Source organism: Anolis carolinensis, chromosome 6 (assembly GCF_035594765.1).
Source record: "Anolis carolinensis isolate JA03-04 chromosome 6, rAnoCar3.1.pri, whole genome shotgun sequence".
Taxonomy (NCBI): Eukaryota; Metazoa; Chordata; class Lepidosauria; order Squamata; family Dactyloidae; genus Anolis; species Anolis carolinensis.
The window spans coordinates 20091133-20114512 of NC_085846.1; the positions used below are offsets into that span (position 1 = coordinate 20091133).

The 23380-nt window shown below is 40.9% G+C and overlaps 1 protein-coding gene and 1 long non-coding RNA gene across 2 annotated transcripts; one reads left to right on the top strand and one right to left on the bottom strand.

Moving 5' to 3' along the window:
• The first annotated feature begins 3652 nt into the window (after positions 1–3652).
• On the top strand, positions 3653–9076 carry LOC100564338 (serine/threonine-protein kinase SBK1). Its single transcript, XM_008116487.3, has 4 exons — positions 3653–3826; positions 5437–5601; positions 6599–6801; positions 7820–9076. The coding sequence occupies exons 2-4, from the start codon at positions 5439–5441 to the stop codon at positions 8411–8413; spliced, it is 960 nt and encodes a 319-aa protein (XP_008114694.1). The 5' UTR covers positions 3653–3826; positions 5437–5438; the 3' UTR covers positions 8414–9076.
• Positions 9077–15035: 5959 nt separating this feature from the next.
• On the bottom strand, positions 15036–23355 carry LOC134299878 (uncharacterized). Its single transcript, XR_010007126.1, has 2 exons — positions 23115–23355; positions 15036–16166 (listed from the first exon to the last, which is right to left on the bottom strand). It is a non-coding gene; the product is annotated as an uncharacterized LOC134299878 (long non-coding RNA).
• Between the last annotated feature and the right edge of the window lie 25 nt (positions 23356–23380).

Consider the following 23380-nt stretch of genomic DNA (forward strand, 5'->3'; position numbering starts at 1 on the left):
ACACAGCTGTGTGGGTGTACCACAAGGAAAGGTGACCTGTTTTTCCCAGCAAACATCTTAGACTGTATTACAGTGCCCGTGGGGTTTGTTAAAAGCTCAGCTTGGATATTGAAACAAGCTTTTTATAATTTCTCCCTTTGCTTCGCCAGTGAGAAACCATTCCGGTGAGTGACTCTCCATGGAAACCCAGCCCTGGGGCACAACAAACAGTGTACTTAACACCTGCCCACTTAAGCCCCCCACGTCCGTCCCCAGAGGCAACTTGCATGTGGACATCAATAAGCCCCATTGGCAGAAGGCAGTCCGCATGTTAGGCAAAGGCTGCCAATGTTTAAGGAAAGGTCAGGGCAAATCTGTCTCCTCTTGAGGGACAAGTTACTACCAAGCAGGTGGGTATGAACGATTCTTCTGGAAACAGATGGGCCTTGCTGCAAAAAATAAAAAAATCTCCAGCCAGCAAAGTGGCCATAGTGTAAATTAACAAACCCACTGGGCAGACGAAACCAATGTTCTAGGAAAGACCTTCTCTATTTTGAGTTTTTTATGGTTCACCCTCAAGATCAATTATCAGGAATTTAGGCACAGGTTGGGTATCCCTTATCTGGAATTCCTGAATTCAAAACCCTCTAAAATTGTCCACTTGGGAGATTGAAATAGTAACATCATTGCTTTCTGATGGTTCAATGTGCACAAATTTGCACTATTTTCATGCACAAATTTATTAAAATATTGTGTATAAACGAACTTCAGGCTATGCGTAAAAGGTGCACATGAAACATACATGCAGTTTTTGTTCAGACTTGGGTCCCATCTCCAAGATACCTCATTATACATACCCAAGGTTTTCAAAAACTGAAAAAACCAGAAATTCAAGACTCTTCTGGCCATGATTTGGGAACAGCTCCTTTAGCTAAAATGTCTGTCCTAACTTTGTTCCTTTCCTCTTTCTGTTTGACAACTTGTGAGCAAGGATCCTTGGTACTTTTAATGCATAATGCTACATGATATTACTAGAGCTTGCCCCCAAATCTCAAGTTTTGACCCCAAAGCCTCTGGGCTGGGACAACTCTAACTCATATCTTAAATAGATGATTAAAGAAAATAGTTTGTGTGAGTGAATAATCTTTTGAGCCTCTTCTGTAATTTAAAGTGGTCCATATAAAACTTACCTGTATGATCATGGTGAAAACTAGGTCTACTTTTTTTGGTAGCAACCTCTTTCTCCCTATCTGAGCAAAAGTGGTATGTGTTTGATGCATCTGTCAGCCATGCGTACAGCTGTGAATGACAAATCAATAAAGGCCCTATAAAGTTCATAAATACATTTGGTCCAATTGCCTGGAGGGGTGATAGGGTCTCTTTCTCTGGACATCTTCATAAAAAGCTGGATAGCAACTTGCTTGGGGATGCTTTAGCACTGAGCCAGGGGGTGTTGGATGCAATGGCCCATAAGGTCCCTTCTAGCAATATGATACTATGATTCTGGTGGCAGTCATAAATCATGAGAGGGCTTTTTTATTCATTGATTTAATCTGTGTCCTTTCTCAAAGTATCCCATAACTTGGCTTCTCTTTGGAATGTGGTCTTCAGGCACTATTGTGCCTTTGAACTAGGCATCTGCCCAAGTGAAAAAGGAATGGTACAAAATGGCAGCTTCTTAATAAAATTTTTGCATTGCCTGTTATTTGATGGACAGTGGCTATTTTCAGCCACTGGAATGTGCCCTGGTGGGGCTGGAAAAGGGATAGCTTGTGCTGTTTGAATTTAGCCAAAGGAAAACAAGTTCCACTAAGATGTTCCTGGCGAGTAAAAGCAGATTTTTTAAATATTAGAGGGCTGGACAAATTATTCCTGTTTGTTTATTGCTTGTTGTTCCTGTTCATTTGTAAAGAAACAGATAATGCTAAACAAGATTTAGGTCTCTCGTTGTTAGTCCACTGAAAAAACTAGCCTTGTTAACGTCCCTTTGGTGCAAACTGAATGCAAAGTACAAGAATAGATTGTACACAATTAACTCAGAAGCAGGCCAGGAGAAAGCAAAATCTTGCTCTTCCCAGTAACTAGTGCATTTTTTCTCATTGATAACGTTTGTTATCTTGACCATACCTTGGTAATGTTTGGCCACATTTGTCCCAGAGCTATCCAAAAGAATTTGCTTCTTAAAGGAGGCATTCCTGCATTTTAGTTGAATTCAGCAGTTTGGAAGACGACTCATAGTTGTGAACTGGCAAGAGAAAGGAGCCAGCATGTTACAGTAGTCTGAGTGCTGGTCTAGGAGACCAGGGGTCAAATGGAAACCCAACAGGCAACCTTGGACATGCAATAATCTTGCAGCCTCAGGAGACTTTCTCTATTGCTACCAAAAGTTAACTGGAAAGTACATAATTACAAAGGAAAGAAGGTTATCTACCACTTTTTTTTAAAGCAGGAGACTTATTGATAGACTAAGGCTGTATCTGGGTGAGGCAGATAAAGCTAGGGTCTTTGTGCCCTAGATCCAGTATGTACCTGCCATATGTCCAGACAGTGCTGTCTGGACATATGTTCACTTTCTGGCTCATTACCTTATCTGTGTGTCATAGCTGTTGCTCCTTGCTGACCATAGAGGTACCTGCAAGTGTCTGGCAGTTATCTGTTATATTACTGGCCACGGTGGCACAATGGGTTAAAACCTTGTGCTGGCTGAACTGCTGACCTGAAGCCTCCTGCAGGATGGTAACACATCTGGGTGTTCCCTGGGCATCGTCTTTGAAGAAGACAGCCAATTCCCTCACACCAGAAGCAACTTGTCTCAATTTGTTTTTGACACGATAAAAAAAATCTGTTAGGTTTGCTGCAATTATAACAGGGTGAACATACCATTACCAAGGAGATACTTGAGACTCCCTTCTTTCTTTCTGATCATGAGAATAACCCATTCTGACCTCATCGGACACGGCAGGTAATGGCAATGTTTTTATAGGGATCTCTATGGCTGGCAGTGTGATACAAGAATGATCCATCCCCTGGAAAGGTGATGGCTGGGGTGTGCATCTGAACAGTGGATCAGGCTGAAACAGACCTGATCCAGATGTCTACATGCCCTCAAAGCTCCAACAGATCCCAGAGCTTCTTGTAATCTAGGGTATTCCTCAACTCTAAGCAAGTGGAGCAAAGTCAGGTTGAGAGCAAAGACTCAGGATGCTTACCGGACATTCCCATGTTTAATTTGTGTAGACAAGCCCTAAAACACCTGTCCTTTAAAAGAGGGGAAAGGCCGGGAAGCTGAGGAGTAACTGCTAGTGGGGGCTGCCCTTCTGCTGTCTTGCAACATCTGCAACCCATGGTTACGTTTTGATGTGATTTGGTGGGTCTTAAGAAGCTTGGACTAGCAAGAGAAAAAAAAAGATCAGCCTGTATAGGTGCAGGGGTATTTATTCTCAAGTCTGATATGCTTTGAGCCATTTATGCCTTGAAGAAAAAGAAGAAACAAGAGTCAATCCTTCTTTCCAGGAACATCTGGGACATAAGCATAAAAGCAGCTGGGCCACTGGAGGTAAAAATAACCTTGATAAGTGGCTGCTAATCTTGCCCCATGAAACTGCTTGGACTCCAGAGCCCTGACCTTTTAGAGCAGAGCAAGGAAAGTGAGAGGGGTGGCTTGGCCTCTTTCCCTGTTTGTGGGGCTGGACTGAACCAGATGGGAAATAGTCTCTATAAAAGGCTCATGAGGATCTACACGCAGCAGGTAGCAATCGAAGAGCTAAGGCAGGGGTGAAAAGCCCCGCAAGTCAACAAGACGCTCTGGACAAGGAAAGGTGCAAGTACTCCACCTCCACCGTGGCAGGTAAGTCAGTGTCTGAGTCACAGAGTGCTGCTTGCAAATGCCTGGGACTGTGATGCAAATGCAAAACTTAAAAGCTACAAATGCGCATTCAATTTTCAGTGCCTCTTTCACTTGTTTTCTTTTTTGCATCAAGAGCATTTGCAGGTGATGCACGCTGAGCTCAAAGGCACTTGCAGAGGCAATTCCCAACATGCTGCTGTTGTGAAAATGCATTATTGTTGCCTGAAGTGCAACAATTTAGGTTGCTTCCCCTGCCTATCCCATCCACCAGATACCTGTATTATATTGAGGCTGAAACCCACTTACTTGCAAATTGTATTGGTTGTGATTGTGGTGTGAAAAGTCATTCAGCACATAGAGAGTAAGGGTCTCTTCTTACCACTCAGTGTCTGAATTCTAGCCAAGGCTTCAAGGGAAAGAGCAACCAGGGCAATTTGCACTGGGCCCTCACAAAGCAGTCTTTTGAATTCCTGTTTGCAGCATTGTCCTCAGGATGAATTACGTTGCATTGTTGACTATAGCTCAGGCCTTCCAAGTGTTTTGGACTACAACTCCCACAATTCATAACAGCAGGTAGGAGGGCCGAAGTTTGTCCATGCCTGTTATAGCCTCTTGCACACATGGATCTTTGGTGAAGGCAAGGCCCCTACCATCACATCTTCCAAGGATCTTCTTTTGGAATGAATTCTTCTTTTGGAATAAATTCTACACCCAGCAGGACAAGGCTTTTGTGCTTTGTGCTTATGCCAAGATGAAAAAAATAAAAATAAAAATCAGACAGCATCTAACTGTACTCCAAAGGCAGTTACGTCTGCAACCTAACCCAATACTTTGCTCCCTGTTTATGTCATCTGTCCAGTGTTGTCATTTCTGAAGCTGTGCCAAAGGGAATTATAGCTCTCACATGGGACTACAAGCTGTTTTGGTATGACTTTGGAGATATTAGATATTGGAGTGGGATGGGAAAGATAGCTCATTCTAGGACAAATTAGTTGGAAGCCTCCTATTCGGCTCAGGAACTCCAGCTAAGGCTTCTCCAGTCAAGGTTGTTCAGCCTCTCTTTGAAGATGTCTTGAGAAAGAGACATCACTATTTCCACAGGAAATTGGTTCCATTGCCTTACTATTCTTACAATCAAAAAAGAACTCCCAATGTTCAATCAATATCTGCCTTTCTGAAATTAAAAACCATTAGACTTGGTCTTACACTTTGGGACAGCAGAGAATAAAACTGTGCCTTTCTGTTACACTTCTGTTTAGTTTTCCTCCGTTAAGTCTTCTTTTAATTAAACACGCACAACTCATTTTGTCATATGTTTCCAATCTATGTTTAGAATTTACTTCATGTTTAACTCCTTCCATAGATTTTAGAAGTGACACCAGGACTTCTTTGTCACACCCATCATATGGCAATATGTTTACCTTCTATTGTTCAAAACAGAATTATGCCATGTGTCTATTTCAAACTGAAAACCCAGGGAAACTATGGAATTATGAATCTATTGTCACTATTTGATAAGATATTATAGACATATCCAAGACAGTGCATATGGAAGTAAACAACCGCTTCTTGGTAGTCTTTTGAATTCACATTTATTGTCCCCTTTGCAGCCATGAAGCTCGTCTCTGGCGACATTGCAAAACGACTGGAAGAGATGGTGCTTCTGACAGCCCAGAACCTACCTCAGGTGGAGGTGGCTAGTAGTTACACCATCCTCCGTGAACTGGGCAGTGGTTCATATGGGCATGTACTAATGGCAGTCCACCAACTCCAAGGTATGTCAAAAGCAACGAGGTGGAGGAAGGGATGGAAAAGGTTATGATACAGAATTTGGAACTAATGCAGTAGAGCTGAGACCAGGGGCATAAGTAGTAAGAAAAAAACACAGTGTGCTCCTCTTTCAGTGTCGATATAGAGCTTAATTATCAATGATGTGATAACGTGTTTTTGGACTGAACCATACCAGATTGCAAGTGAGCTTACAGAATTGAAGAGTTCTGCATCCCATCTCCTTCACAAACAGATACATGCTCCTAGAAACGTATCACATCAAGGACAAGGCTAAAACTTTTCTATCCAACATACTAGCTTTTTCTGGGGATTGTTTATGCAGAGAAATAATTTTATTATGTGGACCCTCACATATGCTTTGAGGTGATAAAAGCCAACCACAAGTTTGTCACCTTATCCGTTATCCACAGAACAGTCCTTTGTTCACAGCGTCAAATGACATTCACGGTATTCTCCTATCACGAAAATTGTGGCATAATCTAAGCCAGCATTTGTTATTGCATTCGGAGGGCAGACCTAAGAGGGTAGATTGCTGGTGAAGTAGCAGTTTAAATGGTGAGTAGGGAGGGGGCTCATAGAGGACGGGTAAGAACAGACATTTTTCCCACTGAAGCCAAGAAACATGTATCTCATTTTAATCTGTCTCTCCAAAAGGAGAAATAGAATGCAGTAACATAAGGTGCATCTACATTGAAGATTTAATGCACTTTGACACCACTTTCACTGCCATGGCTCAATACTATGGAAGACTTGTTGTGTGGTGAGTCACCAGCACTATTTTGCAGAGAAGATTAAAGACCGTACAATACAACAATTCCCATGATTTCATAGCATTGAGCCATGGCAGTTTTGACATAAGTGCATAATTAGCAGATAGATAGACAGACAAGCAGACTGTTAATTTATATGAAAGGATGCAAGCTGATTTGAAGTGAGAACTCATTCATAAACTTAACATTTTAAATGTTTCTCCTCTTTCAGGAACTCCCATGGCTTTGAAATTTGTACACAAGAAGAATACCGAATTGCAAGATTTTTTGAGCGAATACTGCATCGCACTGACTTTGGGGGCTCATCCTTGCATTGCCACAGCACTGGGAATTGCCTTTCAAACCCCTAAACATTACGTCTTTGCACAAGAATTGGCTTTATCCAGGGACCTCTTCTCTCTCATGGTACCACAGGTAACGAGAACCAAACATTCAATTATACCGATAGCCAAGTATGGCAACTGGTAAATTATGCCTTCCAAAGTTATTAGATCTTTCCTCATTTCACTTAAAAAAAAAAACAGCCTCAAAGCATGCATCTACACCAGGGGTCCTTATACTTTTTAAGCAGTGGGCCGGTTTGCAGTCCCTCCACAGTTGGGGGACCTAAGTATAGTTTGGAAAAAAACAGGAAAGAAACTGCACATATCTTGTTTGTAGTGCAAAAAGACATGAAGGAACAACACAATACTGAAAATGAAGGACAATTTTAACCAATATAAATTTACCAGTATTTCAATGGGAAGTGTGGGTCTGCTTTTGGCTGATGAGATAGTCAAGTTAATTAGGGTTATTGTTGTTGTAGTAGTTGTTGTGTGCCTTTGTTTCAGACTTTGGTCAAGTCTAAAGTTTAGGATGGGGGATGGGTAAAAGACCTTGAAGAGTCACATCTGGCCTGCGGGGATGAATTTGGGGAACCTTGATCTACACTATAGAATTAAAGCAGTTTAACACCACTTTAACTGCCATGGTTCAATGCTGTGTGATCATGGGCACTGTACAAGGTATTTAGTCTTCTCTAGCAAAGAGGCTTCCCTAGCAAAGAGGGCTGAGGGCTCATCAAGTAACAACTATGATCCATAGCATTGAGCCATGGCTGTTAAAGCAGTGTTAAACTACATTAATTCTACAGTGTAGATACATACAATGACGAGATGAGAGCGAAATAGAGGGGACAAAGTATTCTTCATTCTCATGCCTCAGCATCTCCTTTCTCTAAACCATTTAAGATATTGAAAAATCTACCTTACGACTGTAATGATACAATGGACTCTGAGCAGGTGCCCCTCCGTATTGTAGATTTAGAATGTTCTTTTCCCTGGCTTTACTTACTCCTTACATTCTCTGTGGAAAACTGAGGAGTAATGCATGACATTTCTCACTGACTTCAGGGAGTTTTGTCTGAGTTTTGGATTTTCCTGTTTTTTTCCAGGTTGGTATACCTGAGCAGCGGGTGAAGCGCTGTGTCCTCCAGCTTGCCAGTGCCCTGGAGTACATGGAAACCAAGGGGTTGGTTCACCGTGACGTCAAGCCAGAGAACGTGTTGCTGTGTGACCCTGAATGTCGGCGCATCAAACTGACAGACTTTGGGCTAAGCTGCCCACGAGGCCGGGCCATTGAAGCCTTGCCCGAGAGCCTGCCCTACACAGCACCTGAGTTGTGTGTTCTCGGTCCTAAAACTCGCATGGAGGCCCAACCCAGCCTTGATACTTGGGCGCTGGGAGTGCTGCTCTTCTGCGTGTTAACTGGCTACTTCCCGTGGCTCACAGCTATTCCTGCTGACCGGCATTACCGCAGCTTTGTCACCTGGCATCGCAGCCCCCGCTTTGCCCCACAGCCACCCCATTGGGAGCGCTTCACCCCCGAAGCATTGGAGATGCTGCAGGGTCTCTTGAGACCCAACCCAGCTCACCGTAGTCATGCTAAAGAGGTCATGAATTACATCAAATTACCATGGTTGGTGCCAGAGGTCCAGAGCCGTGTCTGGTCCAGCAGGGAACTTCTTGGCATCAGTCGGCGATGCTAAAGACCAGGCTAGCCCAGTGGAGAAGGGTGAAGATGGTACCACCAATTCAAAATCTTGCCGTAGTGGTTGAGGGACCAAAATCATTCGTCATCAAGACAATACCTTGTTCTCGGTAGGGAGAAAACAAGGCCAGAGCAACACAGAAAAAGCTACCACTTTCAGAAAATAAAGCAAGTTGCCCCCAATAAGCACAGAATACCTCAGGGACTCTCACCCTCCTTTACTCATAGCAATGTTGCCTTTCTAGTCCTATCTTCAAACTCTAGATCAGAAATCCATAGATTTGGTTTTAGGCTCTTCTAGTTGGCCTTCTTATCTTGGAAATAAAGGAGCCACAGAGTCACATGTACTGGGCCCTAAAACCTTGATATTTCTTCTCACCTTTTCTTGAACTGACCAAATAGAGTTCACTTAGAATGGCCTTTGAATGAATGGGTTGGAAACGAGTTGCCTTACTTTCCACAACAGCACTGCTCAAATTTACAAAATGCGTATTTCTTATTGTCGCCCATGGTGTCCTGTCATTCAAAGTCTGCTTGGCATGGACAAGCAATTGATGCTGCTGTGATTTTATCACTACTTGCCTATGCACTTGTCTATATGCTGTTGTACTACTGACTCAGTTTGTATATTTGTAAATAAAGATGTTGAGTTTAAGTAAAATTAGGTGTTCTAATCCTTGGCTGGAACACTGTACTACTTCAGAAATTAATCCATCTGTTCCATTTTTTCCCTCACACTCATTACAAAAATCACAGAGTCTTTCCATTAAATTTAAAATGAAATGTAGGAATTTTCTGATAAAAAAAATAATGGAACAAAATTCTCAGTTTTTTATCTGATCAAGCTATGATTGTTGGCCCTTCATGTCTATGCATTCTCCATATGCTGATTCCAATATCCATGGATTGAACCTCCACCTAATCTTCAAAAAACCTGTAAATTTTGCCATTTTTAGTAATTGACACCATTTCACTATGCTGTGGTATATAATGGGACTTGCTCATTCATGGGTTTTGGCATTGATGGCATGTCTTGGAACTAAACCTCTATAGATACTAAGGGCCCACTGTATTTAAAACATGCTTCCTTATTCTAGACTTCTTTTTAAACAACACACAGTGTGTCCTGCTCTACCACTTCTTCTAATTTATACTAGGGTAGAACTCAGAATAAATATCTCTTGCCTACAATCTGAAATACTAGTTTACTCCATCCATTTACAATTCTGTCGTCACATTGTGCTGCAAGTATAGAGCCATTCCATTCCCCTTCTCACGAAGCATGATATATCTGGCATCATCCTTAGCTGCACAAAATGCACCATTCAGATAAAAAAAACACACAAGGATAATAAAAGAAATGCCCTCACCCTGAGATTTCTTTTATTTGTCTTGAGGACTAGAAGAAAAGGTTCTGGGTCCTGATATCTGGCAGTCATAGCAAAAAACTCTCCCAGAAAAAGAGCTTGGGAAATTGACTTTTGGGGATGACAACTTCTACAGCCAGAATTTTCCAAGCTCTTCCATAATCAATGCAAACCAAATAAGTCACAAAGCAGAGTAAGTGCCTTTGATCCAAAATGGTTGCTCTGAAGAGGGGGTGCTTCTTTATACATCACACTTGTCCCACACCCTGAATGATTTTTAACTTCTCGAGTCTTATCCAGCATGGAGCTCTTCAATCTATGAAACACAGACATCCAAGAACAGCTGTAACCGGAAACGATTAACAAGCGGCCAGTTTGGCTGGGTCTGGTGCATCCTCTCACGCACTAACTGCTAAATATAACTCAATGCTGAAGATGGCCACAGCAGATGGGTGGGAGAAAAATATAGTCCTCTTTTTTGATTAACTTAAGGAGAGAGATCAAACCATGGGGTCACAGACTTGAAAAGCTTGTTTGGAATTTGTGGACTTATCTACACTTAAGACCAGTGTACATAGATTTCCAAGTACTAAAGTAGCTTGAAATCAATTATCTCAGAAGGGAGGAGAAGAGAGGGCAACATTCTGCTCTTCCCAAGAGGCTCAGGCAAAATCAAACTGCTGCAGCCTTTTCTAGTTTGTGTGTTATTCCTCATGAACAACTTCGGCCATATTCACTGCACTCTGATGTTGCTTGGTCACGTGTCTCTCTGTTTCATCTGTGATGTTGGAGCACATGCAAATTTATCTTCTACTTATGGGGCTCTACACTAGAGAAAGAAGAGGTTATGTCTCTTGAAGCTGGGACTATATTTTGTAAATGAAAATCCCTAAGAAATTGAAGCAATAAGAAATTTAACCTAAGCAATTGAAGTTATCCAATATTGGCTTTCTTCACTTAATTCTGTAGCTACATTGGTTTCTAGAACTGTCAGTAGGAGTGCTAAGCATCTCTGCTTTCCTATGGACAGCAGACTGAAGAGAATAGAAACACTTCTGAGTTTTGTTAATGGAGAATCAATGTTTGTATAATGGGCCTTCAGTGTCCTCTGAGGTTTGATTCCAAGACTTCTTGTAGATACCAACATTCATGGATGCTCAAATCCCATTATATAGAAGGAAGTAGTAAAATGGTGTCCCTCATATAAAATGGCAAACTGCTTCTTCAAAGATTTGCTTTTCGAATTTTTCAAAAATATTTTCAAGCTGTTGATGGTGGAATTTGTGAATAAGCAGGTTCAACTGCACAGTTTTGTCTTGCTTGCTTGCTGCAAATGAAAGGGAGGAAATCACCATTCTTTTTTATAACCAGACTAGTTGCTGCTTTTTCCTTTTTCATCAAAAGTATCTCATAATGACATTAACAGCAGTTTGGTACAGTATTGGCATATATAATGAAGAGTCGAATGCAAAGAAACAGTGACTATTTATAAGGAAATCTACTGCAGACAATTGCATCCTGCAGCAGAAAAGGTAAAAAAACCTCATCACCTTTTCACATCTCGTGTCCATCCATCATCAGTGTCACTGCTTTTGCTTCAGGTGCCTTACAAAGCATCCCTGTATATTTCCAGCTGGTAGCTTCTGGGAAGCAAATTATGTGCGGGAGACATTAAACTGTCAGCCCCTGTGGTGAAATAGTGGAGCTGGCAGGGCTTGGAGAGTTTAAAACAGAGTAAACTAAGTAAAGTTGATACCATCATCTGGAGGCTAGTTTCAAATAAGCCTGGATAGTTTTTCTGCCACCTGGACCATGAATGTGTTCCTCCCATCTCCCCGCACACTGACCTCAGCTTTAGTTTAAAATAGATTAACATATGCCATCGATTAATAGCTTCTAAAGAAGGGTCTCTATGGGAAAGTAACTTCACATGTTGGGCCACTGATCTTCAACAGGTATGCCAGAATGCACTTAGTTTTGCTGGATAGTATTCTCAACAAATTTGCAGACTATAATTTGGGGGGGGGGGGGGGGTTGAGAGAAGAGAAGCAGGAGGGACTTAATATCCTAGAGGTCAGGATCAGGATTCAAAGTGACCTTGACATATTGGAAAGTAGCAAAACAAATTTAAACATAAAAGATGTGCCATCTAAGAGGGAAAATATATACAACTATAGAATAGGTAACACCTACCTTGAAAGTAGTATATGTGAAACAGATATAGGGATTTAGGCAGGCTACAAGAGATAACAATGTGATCTGGTGACCACAAAAAAAGTAAATGCAATTCTAGGCTGCATCAACAGAAGCAATTTCCAGATCAACGTTGCATTTTGTTCTGCTTTGGTCAGACCTCACCTGGAATACTATGTCCAGTTCTGGACACCAGAATATTGATAAACTACCATGTGTATGGAGAAGGAAAACAAAAATGATCAGAGATTTGAAAACCATGCCTTATGTAGTTCAACTTAGGGACTGGGTATGTCTAGCTTGGAGACTATGAGATGGCATGATACCTATCTTTAAATACCTGAAAGGATGCCATACATAAAATGGGGTGTGGTTTGTTTTCTGCTGCTCTGGAGATTGGAACACAAATCAGTAGATTCAGATGATAAGAAACAAGACTCCATTTAAAGATTTAGAAAGACTTCTATACAGTAAAAAGTTTTTGATAGTGGAATAAACTGCCTGAAATACTGGTTGCGTTTCTTTCTTTGGAAGTCTTTAAACAGAGCATGTTTGTGGAGTGCTTAAACTGTGTATTCCTGCATGGTAAAAGGAGAAAGTTTGGAATAGATGGCCCTTCCGTTCCCTTGCAATTATAACAATCCATGATTCTGTGAATTCTGACACTATAATTGGGGTCCATGATATAAACAAAAGAATTTTCACAATAAATTTACTATTACATACTTTTTTTGTGAAGGTAAGCAGTTTGATTCAAATTAGATCTAATCCATTCTGGATTAGTCAGATAATATGTAAGGTTCTACTCATTTGTTGAAGGATTTAGAATTGCCATTTCTTGAGCTAGTACTGTTACTGTAAATAAATCGCATTTCATTTAAGAATTCACTCAAATTAGAACTATATGATTCACTTATCATAACAGTACTATGTGCTTGATCCAGAATGGATTGTATCTCATTTTTTTTTAATCCCTGCCAGATTTACTATGGCTCCAACACTGTATTATGAGCAATCTGAAGAATGACAGGTTGGGAAACTTCTGGATTTTTCCCCCCAAAAGAGACCATGACAGACATTGGAAAATAGTACATAAGGGATACTAGGAAACTTGTAAAAACAACTGTCTTGTAAACAGCTCTTTTGACTTAGCAGCAAAACTTATTTCAATTAATGTAGAGAAGCCGACTTGCAAAATACTTCCTTCAATTTAATAAGCTGTTTTGGGGGCTATAAAATATTGTGTGAATGATGAAATAAAAAGATGTTATGAAACAGAGTAAGGTGGATTTACCACTTAATTTGTTACCTAGATATTAGAAAACAATTATGTTTGTCTCGTTACAAACATGAAACTATCTGTGATGACAACTAAAGATAGAGATATAGAGATGCGCAGGGTCACAGGTATATATAGAGATGTGTAGGGTCACAAACATAATTGTAAGGCCGAGGAGCACAAGATCTCTGCTCACCACTAGGCAAGAAGCTGGGGTTGATCTGATACTGAGGGCAGCACCCTAGACTTCACAAGAGTTGACCGTTTTATCACTAACAGCCAAGGAGAGAGTCTTGTTACTGCCAAAGGATTTGTTTTCTTGGATCCTCGCAAAGTGCAGTTCGTGGTTTGGAGTCAAAACATTAAATTTTGTTAAGAGAGCACTGGATGTACTTTGCTGCTTGTCAGTCTTCCTGACCTTTGGGCAGGTGCTGGTAGCTCTAATCCTTTGCCACTCTAAAAAGTTGCTTGAAAACTGATAGCTCAGGTGTGAAGATCTAAAGGGGGACGAAGACTTAGCCAAGGTGCTTATCTGAACTGTTGTGACAGGGCCACATTGGAAATGCTGTTCCTAGATTAATGTACTGTTTGCACAGCTCAGTTTTTATTCTTAGCTAACAATAGCCAAAGTCCACAAATAGCTAGCTGTAGGCCGTTGGGATTGGGAATGGGGGAATGATTCTATGCACCCAACTGCTCAACTTGGTTTTGATGCTATGACCTTGCTTAGCTTACACCACAGGGAAGAAGGATAGAAGGGGAAAATGTCATGATCACCTACCTTTGCCATCTTTTTTCAGCAAGTGCATATAATGTCCCTAAATCTGACCACCTTCTACTCCAACTTGTAGGTGGGTTGTTGTGTTTGCTTAGTGTCAGGGCATCAGTCAATTGATGAGTTAAATGTTTTCAGCTGGCCGATCAAGTGACACTGTTTGACAACGACAAGAGATTATTTAATCACCCAAATACTGTCAACAAGTTCCATGATGTTGTGATGTTGGGTAAATGGCAGCTGGCCATTTTTAGTGCACCCTGCAGTCATCTGATAGCTGTGTCAAGACTGAGGATTGCTGGCTCTATGGCTTTCCTAAAGTCACAAACTTAGGAACAAGTATCATGAGAGTCAATGTGGTATAGTAGTTTGAGTTTTGGATTGGGATACTTGGAAATCAGGGTTTAAAACATTACTCGGCTGTGGGGACCTAGTGGAGAACCTTGGGCACATCATACTCTTCCAGCCTCAGAGGAAGGCAATGGCAAACTGACTCTAGACAACATCTGCCAAGAAAACTCCATGCTAGGGTCGCCTTAAGTTTGCCATAAGTCAGAAAAGGAGCTCATCCTTGTTAGGCAGAAAACAGTTTCTATCTTGCTTGCTAGGACATCACATGGGTGACAATCTGAGGCATTGTTGAGAGGATGACATCCCAATAGAAAGCTACATCTAAATGTTTGGGCATACAATTGAATCATCATGCCTACTGGACTATCATACTTTCCTCTGTACAAAATGTGCCAAAAGCTTTATCTGAATAGTCAAGTATCCTGCAATCTTAGCCCCAATTAGTCTGTACCAGCCAGCTTTGCAGCTGACGCTAAGAGCTTTACAGAGGGCATGCAAGATTTGAAGTCCTCTATTCACTCTCCAGTAAACATCCACACATTATCACTCATTTTCCAATAGACGATTATTGTTGTTGGCTTGGTGTGAAAGTAAACTTATGTAGGCCAGTGCGTCAGAGGCTTCAGAGAGTTTTTAACAATGCCGCTCTAGAGCCTTCAAGAGTTAGTCATAATTTTATTGTAACTAACAAGCAGCTATTATTTTACAAACACAACTTTTGATCTTTACACACAAATATAAGGCAAAAGCCAAGTGTTATCAGTTCTTTAAAAAGTGTCATATTTGTTATGTTCACTCAGTATAAAGCAGTTTTCCCAGGGCATGGGGAAACAAAACAGTCCATAGAGCTAAATTTGAAAGAAAGTTATATAAAGTAAGGGTTATTTCTATAATTTTTACATTTAAAAAGCATGTTTAAAATACATTGCTATTAAATGCAGAGTACATATCCACACTATGTAAGTATAAGGAGCTAAGCTTCCAGGACATCTTGAGACACATCTTCTCACCCCATCATCTTGGGGATGTATTTTTATTACTGATTTAATACCACTCCAGCCCCAACATGATCTGTTTATTCTCAGCCCATTTACAATGACCCAACCCTTTCTATGTTTAGAAAAGGGTGGCTGTCTTACTAAGAGCTGGGCTCTGATGGAAGGTAAATAACGACAAAAATAAGGGGGTGAAGTTAGCATCTCTTTTTATTGGCTGTTACTAAGGCCACACGTTATAAGCATAGTCAACCATAACATTTACTTTTAACCTTGCATTAAATATTTTCACAGGTTCTATTTAGTGCCTGGTGGTTGGATTCTACAATCTAACATCACATTGGGAGTATTATGAGAAGGGTGAATAATTATCAACCAAGATGTGTTAACATCAATTTAACCAATGCCAGGTGGGCAACATTGAAAAGCAGTGATTTTTTGTTGTTCTCCTACAAAACAGAAAGTAAGTCCTGTCTCTTGGGCTATCTGGAACTGAAGTTGTGTTGTGACTCCCCTGCTGGCACTTCAGGAGAACAGCCAAAGGACTGTTGTGTAACAGCAAAAGTGTTTGTGTAATCTCTTGTCAACAATGCAGAGAATTTGCTCTCACACCCAGAGTCCATGGCACGATGGACCCTCTCCAGCAAACTAGAAGCTCAGGCTGGCCCCTAAGATGCCATTCAGCTGTTCGGACAACTCAACAGGTCATCCAGGTCCTCTCTCTCCTCCACAGCAGAAACAACACACACATACAAATAAACATGGTGTTTTTTTTAAAAGGCTTCCTTGACCTAGAAAGGAAGATACTGTGTTGAATCATGTTGATCAGAATGAATGCAAAATAAAAATATTAGAAGTGACAAAAAAGGCTATTTAGTACATTCCACCTGCTCAGTAATAGTGCCCTCTATCTATCCACTCTATCCAACCTATACAATACTTATCAATCAAAAGCTACAAACAAAGGCCTCAAGGAAGGTTACTCAAAGAGCAAAGCGACAGAAATGAACTGAATTTGCTGCCACAAACATTAAAACTTTTGGTAGTGTGATACTATCACTAAAAGCTCATATCATTATCTGTAATATATTTCAGCGCCAGCTTAAGGTTCTGTTCTTGAGCTTAATATTCTGAATGAATACACTGACATCTCACCAGGTCATTTGCCTTCCTTTCAGCTGTCAAATATTCAAATAATTTAGTTCATCATCTACTTGCCTACTAATCAGAGAGTAAGAATGTCGCCATGCCTTAGTCTCATTCAGGCTGGACTGTAGCAATATACTCCAGATGGAGGTGCTTTTGGGGAAGACAAGGTTTAGAAACAACATGCTAAAGGATACAAGGGACATATTGCTCCAGTCCACTTCACTAACTTCTTTGAATTTGAGTCCAAAAGTTTGCTAGGTTTTATTTTCAGTGCCCTGAACATTACAAGATTTGGATTATTCCTGTCCACTTTGTTACAGAAGTAATGTCCAGGAATACATTTACTTTGTTAACTAATGTATATCTGGAATTCCAAACATACCAAACAGCCTGCAAATTAAATGCAGCCCCTTTGCCATTTTACCCATTTTTGTAATCAACCAAGATGCTCCAAGTGCATTTTATCGGACTTTTTATTTAGCTGAAGATTCTCACCTAATTTTGGTAGAATGAGTGAACAAAACTGAGTGCTCTTCCCAAATGAATAAAGGATATTGTATAGTTTATCTACATTGTTTGTTCTACACCAGTGGTTCTCAACCTGTGGGTCTCCAGGTGTTTTGGCCTATAACTCTCACAAATCCCAGCCAGTTTACCAGCTATTAGGATTTCTGGGAGTTGAAGGCCAAAACATCTGGGGACCCACAGGTTGAGAACCACTGCTCTACACTTTTAGCTCAATGGTATCCTAGGAATGGTAGTTTTACAAAGCCTTTAGTAGTCTCTGCCAAATAGGGCTGGACCTTACCAAACTACAATTTCTAGGATTCTGGCAGGTAAGGTGGTTCCAGATTTCATTAATTCTACTGTGTAAATGCACCCTTAGCCAACCATGACTTCATGAAACATAACAGTTTTTCTCTGAGTTACTGTGTATGGTTCTGATTGACATATTGTTAATGTCCTTATTAACCAGTGTGTTTGGAAGAAATAGGACATGTGAGTTCTGGAAACGAAATCCTGTGCCAAACAGATAGATATGTTTAGCCTTGGAGAAATTTAAAGGGAGACATGATAGCTCTCTTTTATAAATAGAAATCTATCGGTCTCATCCTTCTAGTCCCCATGTGACACTCAAGATTGGATCACCGCAATTTAAAATAACAATAAAAGCGAGAACAAAACGCGTAAGAACAAAAGAAGGGACTACAGATAAAACAGCATCTATTTTTAAACTTAACTACAGGTAAAATCCCACAAATATAGAAATGTTATCATCAAATGAAAATATGATACTGACAAGGTGTACCTTCTCTGCCTGTAGGTGTACCTTCTCTGCCTGTAGGTGTACCTTCTCTGGCACTAGGTGTACCTTCTCTGCCATTAGGTGTACCTTCTATGGCATTAGGTGTACCTTCTTTGCCACTAGGTGTACCTTCAGTGCCACTAGGTGTACCTTCAGTGCCACTAGGTGTACCTTCACTGCCACTAGGTGTACCTTCACTGCCACTAGGTGTACCTTCTCTGCCATTAGGTGTACCTTCTCTGCCACTAGGTGTACCTTCTCTGCCATTAGGTGTACCTTCTCTGCCACTAGGTGTACCTTCACTGGCACTAGGTGTACCTTCACTGGCACTAGGTGTACCTTCTCTGCCACTAGGTGTACCTTCTCTGCCACTAGGTGTACCTTCTCTGCCATTAGGTGTACCTTCTCTGCCACTAGGTGTACCTTCTCTGTCACTAGATGTACCTTCTCTGCCACTAGGTGTACCTTCTCTGCTACTAGGTGTACCTTCTCTGCCACTAGGTGTACCTTCTCTGCCATTAGGTGTAGCTTCTCTACCATTAGGTGTACCTTCTATGCTATTAGGTGTACCTTCTCTGCCACTGGGAGTCAGGAAAGGGAGAAGCGAGGTCAAGCATTTAAAGGTTATTAAGCAGCCTTGCTTAAGAGGAAAATAATAAGACCAAGAGATGGAAATTGCAATAAAACTGACAATTTTAGTTAGAAATATGAGAAGAAACATCATAACTGAAAGAGTTGGCAGTAGACAGAAGGGTCAGGAGGCGATTCAGTTTTCTTGATTGAAGGAATTTAAGCCAATGTTGTTGCAAAATTTGTTGCATTATGCACAGATTGGATTAGAGCAGAGCTTCTTAAGCTTTTTCCATTCGTGATCCTTTTCTATCTGAGAATTTTTTACGTGACCTCACATATATAAAATAGGTATAAAAACCAAATATTTACTGAAAACAGCATTTTGTAAGGCTTGCTAGCCAGGCTGATTTTCCTTCTCATGAAGTACAGCCATAGCAATTTCCGCAAAGTCCACCGTAAACACTGCATGTTGTTGCTAACAGATTTACGTAAAATGGTGGCATTTAGAAACCTTTTACTGTTGCCAAATATTTGTGACCGCAACATTCAGCTAAGGGGATCTCATTTAGAGTCAGGGCCCACAGTTTAAGAAATGTATTAGACAATTTCCACAATGCCTTCTAACTCTAGAATTCTGCAATTCAACAAACAATAGCTTATGTGTGAAAAGAAGGGTTATGGAGTTGTTTTTCTCTTAAGATGTATATGCAAGTTGTCAAAGCAGTATATCTGTTTCACACTAGTATTTTTAAAATCAGATTTGTGTGTATTTTAATACCTACAGACTTCGTATGGTCTTTCTGCCAACACACATTTGTTTTTCATTTTATTTCTGTAACACTGACCAACACACAGTTTAGTATCTCACATGTTATAACAGTTTCTGGATATATTTCATGAATAATAATATTATTAATAATAAACTTTATTTATATCCTGCCCCACCTCCCAAAGGGACTCTGGGCGACTCACAACATAAATAATACAATAAAAATATAATACAATAAACTACATAGAGTAGGACAAACATAAAGATATTTGACCTGTGGATTCCAAAAATGGCAGTTTCCCCATTCAGCTCTAGTTTTTGAGACAGAACACATGCCATCTACCAGTTGCCATCAGCTTGCCCATAGAAAAATATAACTATATCTAAGAAACCAGAACTAATGCTGTCTATCCAATGCAATTTTATGAATGAGTGCTACAAATAACCTCAGAAATATGCCTTAAAACCATGGCACCATGTTTTTTTTGTTGGGCTGTGCAATACTTCAAAGCTGAAAAGAATGAGAGAAAATCGTCAGTTAAATTAATTTCAATTGGCTATCTTTAAAGTAGGTTTCTTCTCTATTTTATTTATGTAGATTTTAAAAATATGTATATGTGTGTATATACATATTTAAAAATTCTATATAGTAAGGAGGAAAACTACTTTAAAGATGTGTGCTTGTGTGTATGCATATATGTGTGTGTGAAGTATGTATGTATGTGGCAGTGTATGTTTGAGGCAGCTTTCCTATTGCCTCCCACTTTCAGACACCACTGTGACCCCCACCAATGTCTGATCTGGACCAAACTTGGCATACAGAACCCTCATTACCAACAGAACATGCTGGAGGGATTTGTGTGGGGACTGACACCCGAGTGGGAGTTGCAGTTCACCCTGCACCCAGAGAGCATTCTGAAGCCCACCAATGATAGAGCTGGACAAAACTTGGCACACAGATGGCCCAACAGAACATACTGGGTTTGTGGGGGGATTGACCCATCCTGGTGGGAGTTGTATTTCACCTTGCACCCAGAGAGCACTCTGAACCCCACTGATGATGGATCTGGACCAAACTTGGCACACAGACCCATCATGGTCAACTTTGAATACTGGCAGGGTTTGGGGTGATTGATTCACAATTTTGGGTACTGTAATTCACCCACATCCATACACATTTTGCAGTTTAATAAACCTTTCCCATGTGTTTATGATAGAACCAATTAGGAAATGAGATTTATAACCCAAAAACAAAAATCATAGTCCAGGAGAGGAGGCATTTCTTTTCACAAAGAAAACTGGGGAGGGACAATGGGCAGGAACAACTCTCTACAATATGATGGCAAATCAATGGAATAAAATGGATAAAAACCTGAATAAAACAGGTAGTTTGCTAGTGTGTGATGGAGGTAGGAAAATCATCAATTTAATTTCAAAACGGAGTATGCCTGAACTGTATGGTAATCTACTCTTCCAAACATTTGACATGTTGAGTGGGATGTTCAGCTTTAAAGCCCATGCTTGACTGATTGGTTGCTCTCCTCTGTCATGGTGCCTTTGTATTCTGCTTTGGTTAGACCTCATCTGGAATACTGTGTCCAATTCTGGGCACCATAGTTCAAAAGAAATACAGTAGAGTCTCACTTATCCAACACTCACTTATCTAACATTCTGGATTATCCAACACATTTTTGTAGTCAATGTTTTCAATTTATCATGATATTTTAGTGCTAAATTCGTAAATACAGTAATTACTACGTAGCATTACTGCATATTGAACTACTTTTTCTGTCAAATTTGTTGTATAACATGATGTTTTGGTGCTTAATTTGTAAAATCATAACCTAATTTAATATTTAATAGGCTTTTCCTTAATCTCTCCTTATTATCCAACATATTCGCTTATCCAACATTCTGCCAGCCCGTTTACATTGGATAAGCAAGACTCTACTGTACTGACAAGCTGGAATGTGTCCAGGGGAGGGCAACTAAACTGATCATAGGTCTGGAAACCATGCCCTATGAGGAGCCTCTTAAAGAACTGGGTATGCTTAGCCTGCAGAAGTGATTTTTTAAATCGTGTCAGAAGCAGCTTGTGAACATACTGCAAATTGCTTCTGGTGTGAGAGATTTGGCCGTCTTCAGAGACGTTGCCCGGGGACACCTGGATGTGTTGCTGGAAGGCTTTTTTCATTTCCCCACAAGCTAGAGCTGACAGGTGGAAGCTCACCCCATCTCATGGATTCGAACCGGCAGCCTTCAGGTCAGCAAACCATTGTGCCACTGCAGCTCCCAGAAGAGAAGTTTGAGGAGACATGATAGCCATGTATAAATACAGTAGAGTCTCACTTATCCAAGACTCGCTTATCCAAGTTTCTGGATTATCCAAGCCATTTTTGTAGTCAATGTTTTCAATATATCGTGATAGTTTGCTGTTAAATTTGTAAATACAGTAATTACAACATAACATTACTGTGTATTGAACTGCTTTTTCTGTCAAATTTGTTGTAAAACATGATGTTTTGGTGCTTAATTTGTAAAATCATAACCTGATTTGATGTTTAATAGGCTTTTCCTTAATCCCTCCTTATTATCCAAGATATTCGCTTATCCAAGCTTCTGCCAGCCCGTTTAGCTTGGATAAGTGAGACTCTACTGTATGTGAAAGGGGGTCATAAGGAAAAGTAGCAGGCTTGTTTTCTGCTGCCCTTGAAACTAGGCGCAATGGGCTCAAATTACAGGAAAGGACATTCCACCTGAACATTAGAAAGAACCACCTCAGAGCTGTTCAACTGTGGAACTCTTTGCCCTGGAGTGAGGTGGAAGGTCCTTAGAATCATAGAATGAGTTGGAAGAGACCTCATGGGCCATCCAGTCCAACCCCCTGCCAAGAAGCAGGAAATCGCATTCAAAGCACCCCCAACAGATGGCCATCCAGCCTCTGCTTAAGAGCCTCCAAAGAAGGAGCCTCCACTACACTCTGGGGCAGAGAGTTCCACTGCCGAATAGCTCTCACAGTGAGGAAGTTCTTCCTAATGTTAAGGTAGAATCTCCTTTTCTGTAGTTTGAAGCCATTGTTCCGCGTCCTAGTCTCCAGAGCAGCAGAAAACAAGCTTGCTCCCTCCTCCCTATGACTTCCCCTTACATATTAATACATGGCCCTCATCATGTCTCCTCTTAGCCTTCCCTTCTGCAGGTTAAACATGCCCAGCTCTTTTAAGTACTCCTCATAGGGCTTGTTCTCCAGACCCTTAATCATTTTAGTCGCCCTCCTTTGGACGCTTTCCAGCATGTCAACATCTCTCTTCAACTGTGGTGCCCAGAATTGGATACAGTATTCCTGGTGTGGTCTGACTAAGACAGAATAGAGGGGTAGCATGACTTCCTTGGATCTAGACACTATACCCCTATTGATGCAGGCCAAAATCCCATTGGCCTTTTTCACTGCCGCATCACATTGTAGGCTCATGTTTAACTTGTTGTCCACGAGGACTCTAAGATCTTTTTCACACATACTGTTGTCAAGCCAGGCGTCCCCCATTCTGTATCTTTGCATTTCATTTTTTCTGCCTAAGTGAAGTATCTTGCATTTGTCCCTGTTGAACTTAATTTTGTTTGTTTCGGCCCATCTCTCTAATCTGTTAAGATCGTTTTGAATTCTGCTCCTGTCTTCTGGAGTGTTGGCTATCCCAGAGCTGTTCAACTGGTGCCTGCGTCTGTCTCTGTCCCTGTTCTATGTTATGGCATTGAATGTTTGCCTTTATGTGTGCAATGTGATCCGCCCTAAGTCCCCTTCGGGGTGAGAAGGGCGGAATATAAATGCTGTAAATAAATAAATAAATAAATAAATAAATAAACTGTGGAACTCTCTGCCCCGGAGGTGGAAGGTCCTTCCTTGGAAACTTTTAAAACAGAGACTGAATGGCCATCTGTCATAGGTACCTTGATTGTGCTTTTCCTACATGGCAAAGGGATGGACTAGATGTCCCTTGAGGTCCCTTCCAACTCTTCTGATTCTCTGACTTGTTAACACTGCCTCAAAACCTTGAAGCTTCGTTACGTTTTCATCTCCCATTCCAGCCCCGCCCCCTTTTTGATCATGTGATACGGCGGCAAGATGGCGCCAAGGACCAGCAACCAAACCACAACTCCCAGGGTGCAGCGCGTGCCCAATGGCAGGCAGGCAGAGGGGCGGGGCCGCTTGGCGT

What these genes read in the sequence shown, in the direction of transcription:
- LOC100564338 (XM_008116487.3), top strand. Translation starts at nt 5,439, where the DNA reads ATGAAGCTCGTCTCTGGCGACATTGCAAAACGACTGGAAGAGATGGTG. An exon ending in GGCAGTCCACCAACTCCAAG is followed by an intron (nt 5,602 to 6,598) that starts GTATGTCAAAAG and finishes CTCCTCTTTCAG; the next exon opens with GAACTCCCATGGCTTTGAAA. An exon ending in TCTCTCTCATGGTACCACAG is followed by an intron (nt 6,802 to 7,819) that starts GTAACGAGAACC and finishes GTTTTTTTCCAG; the next exon opens with GTTGGTATACCTGAGCAGCG.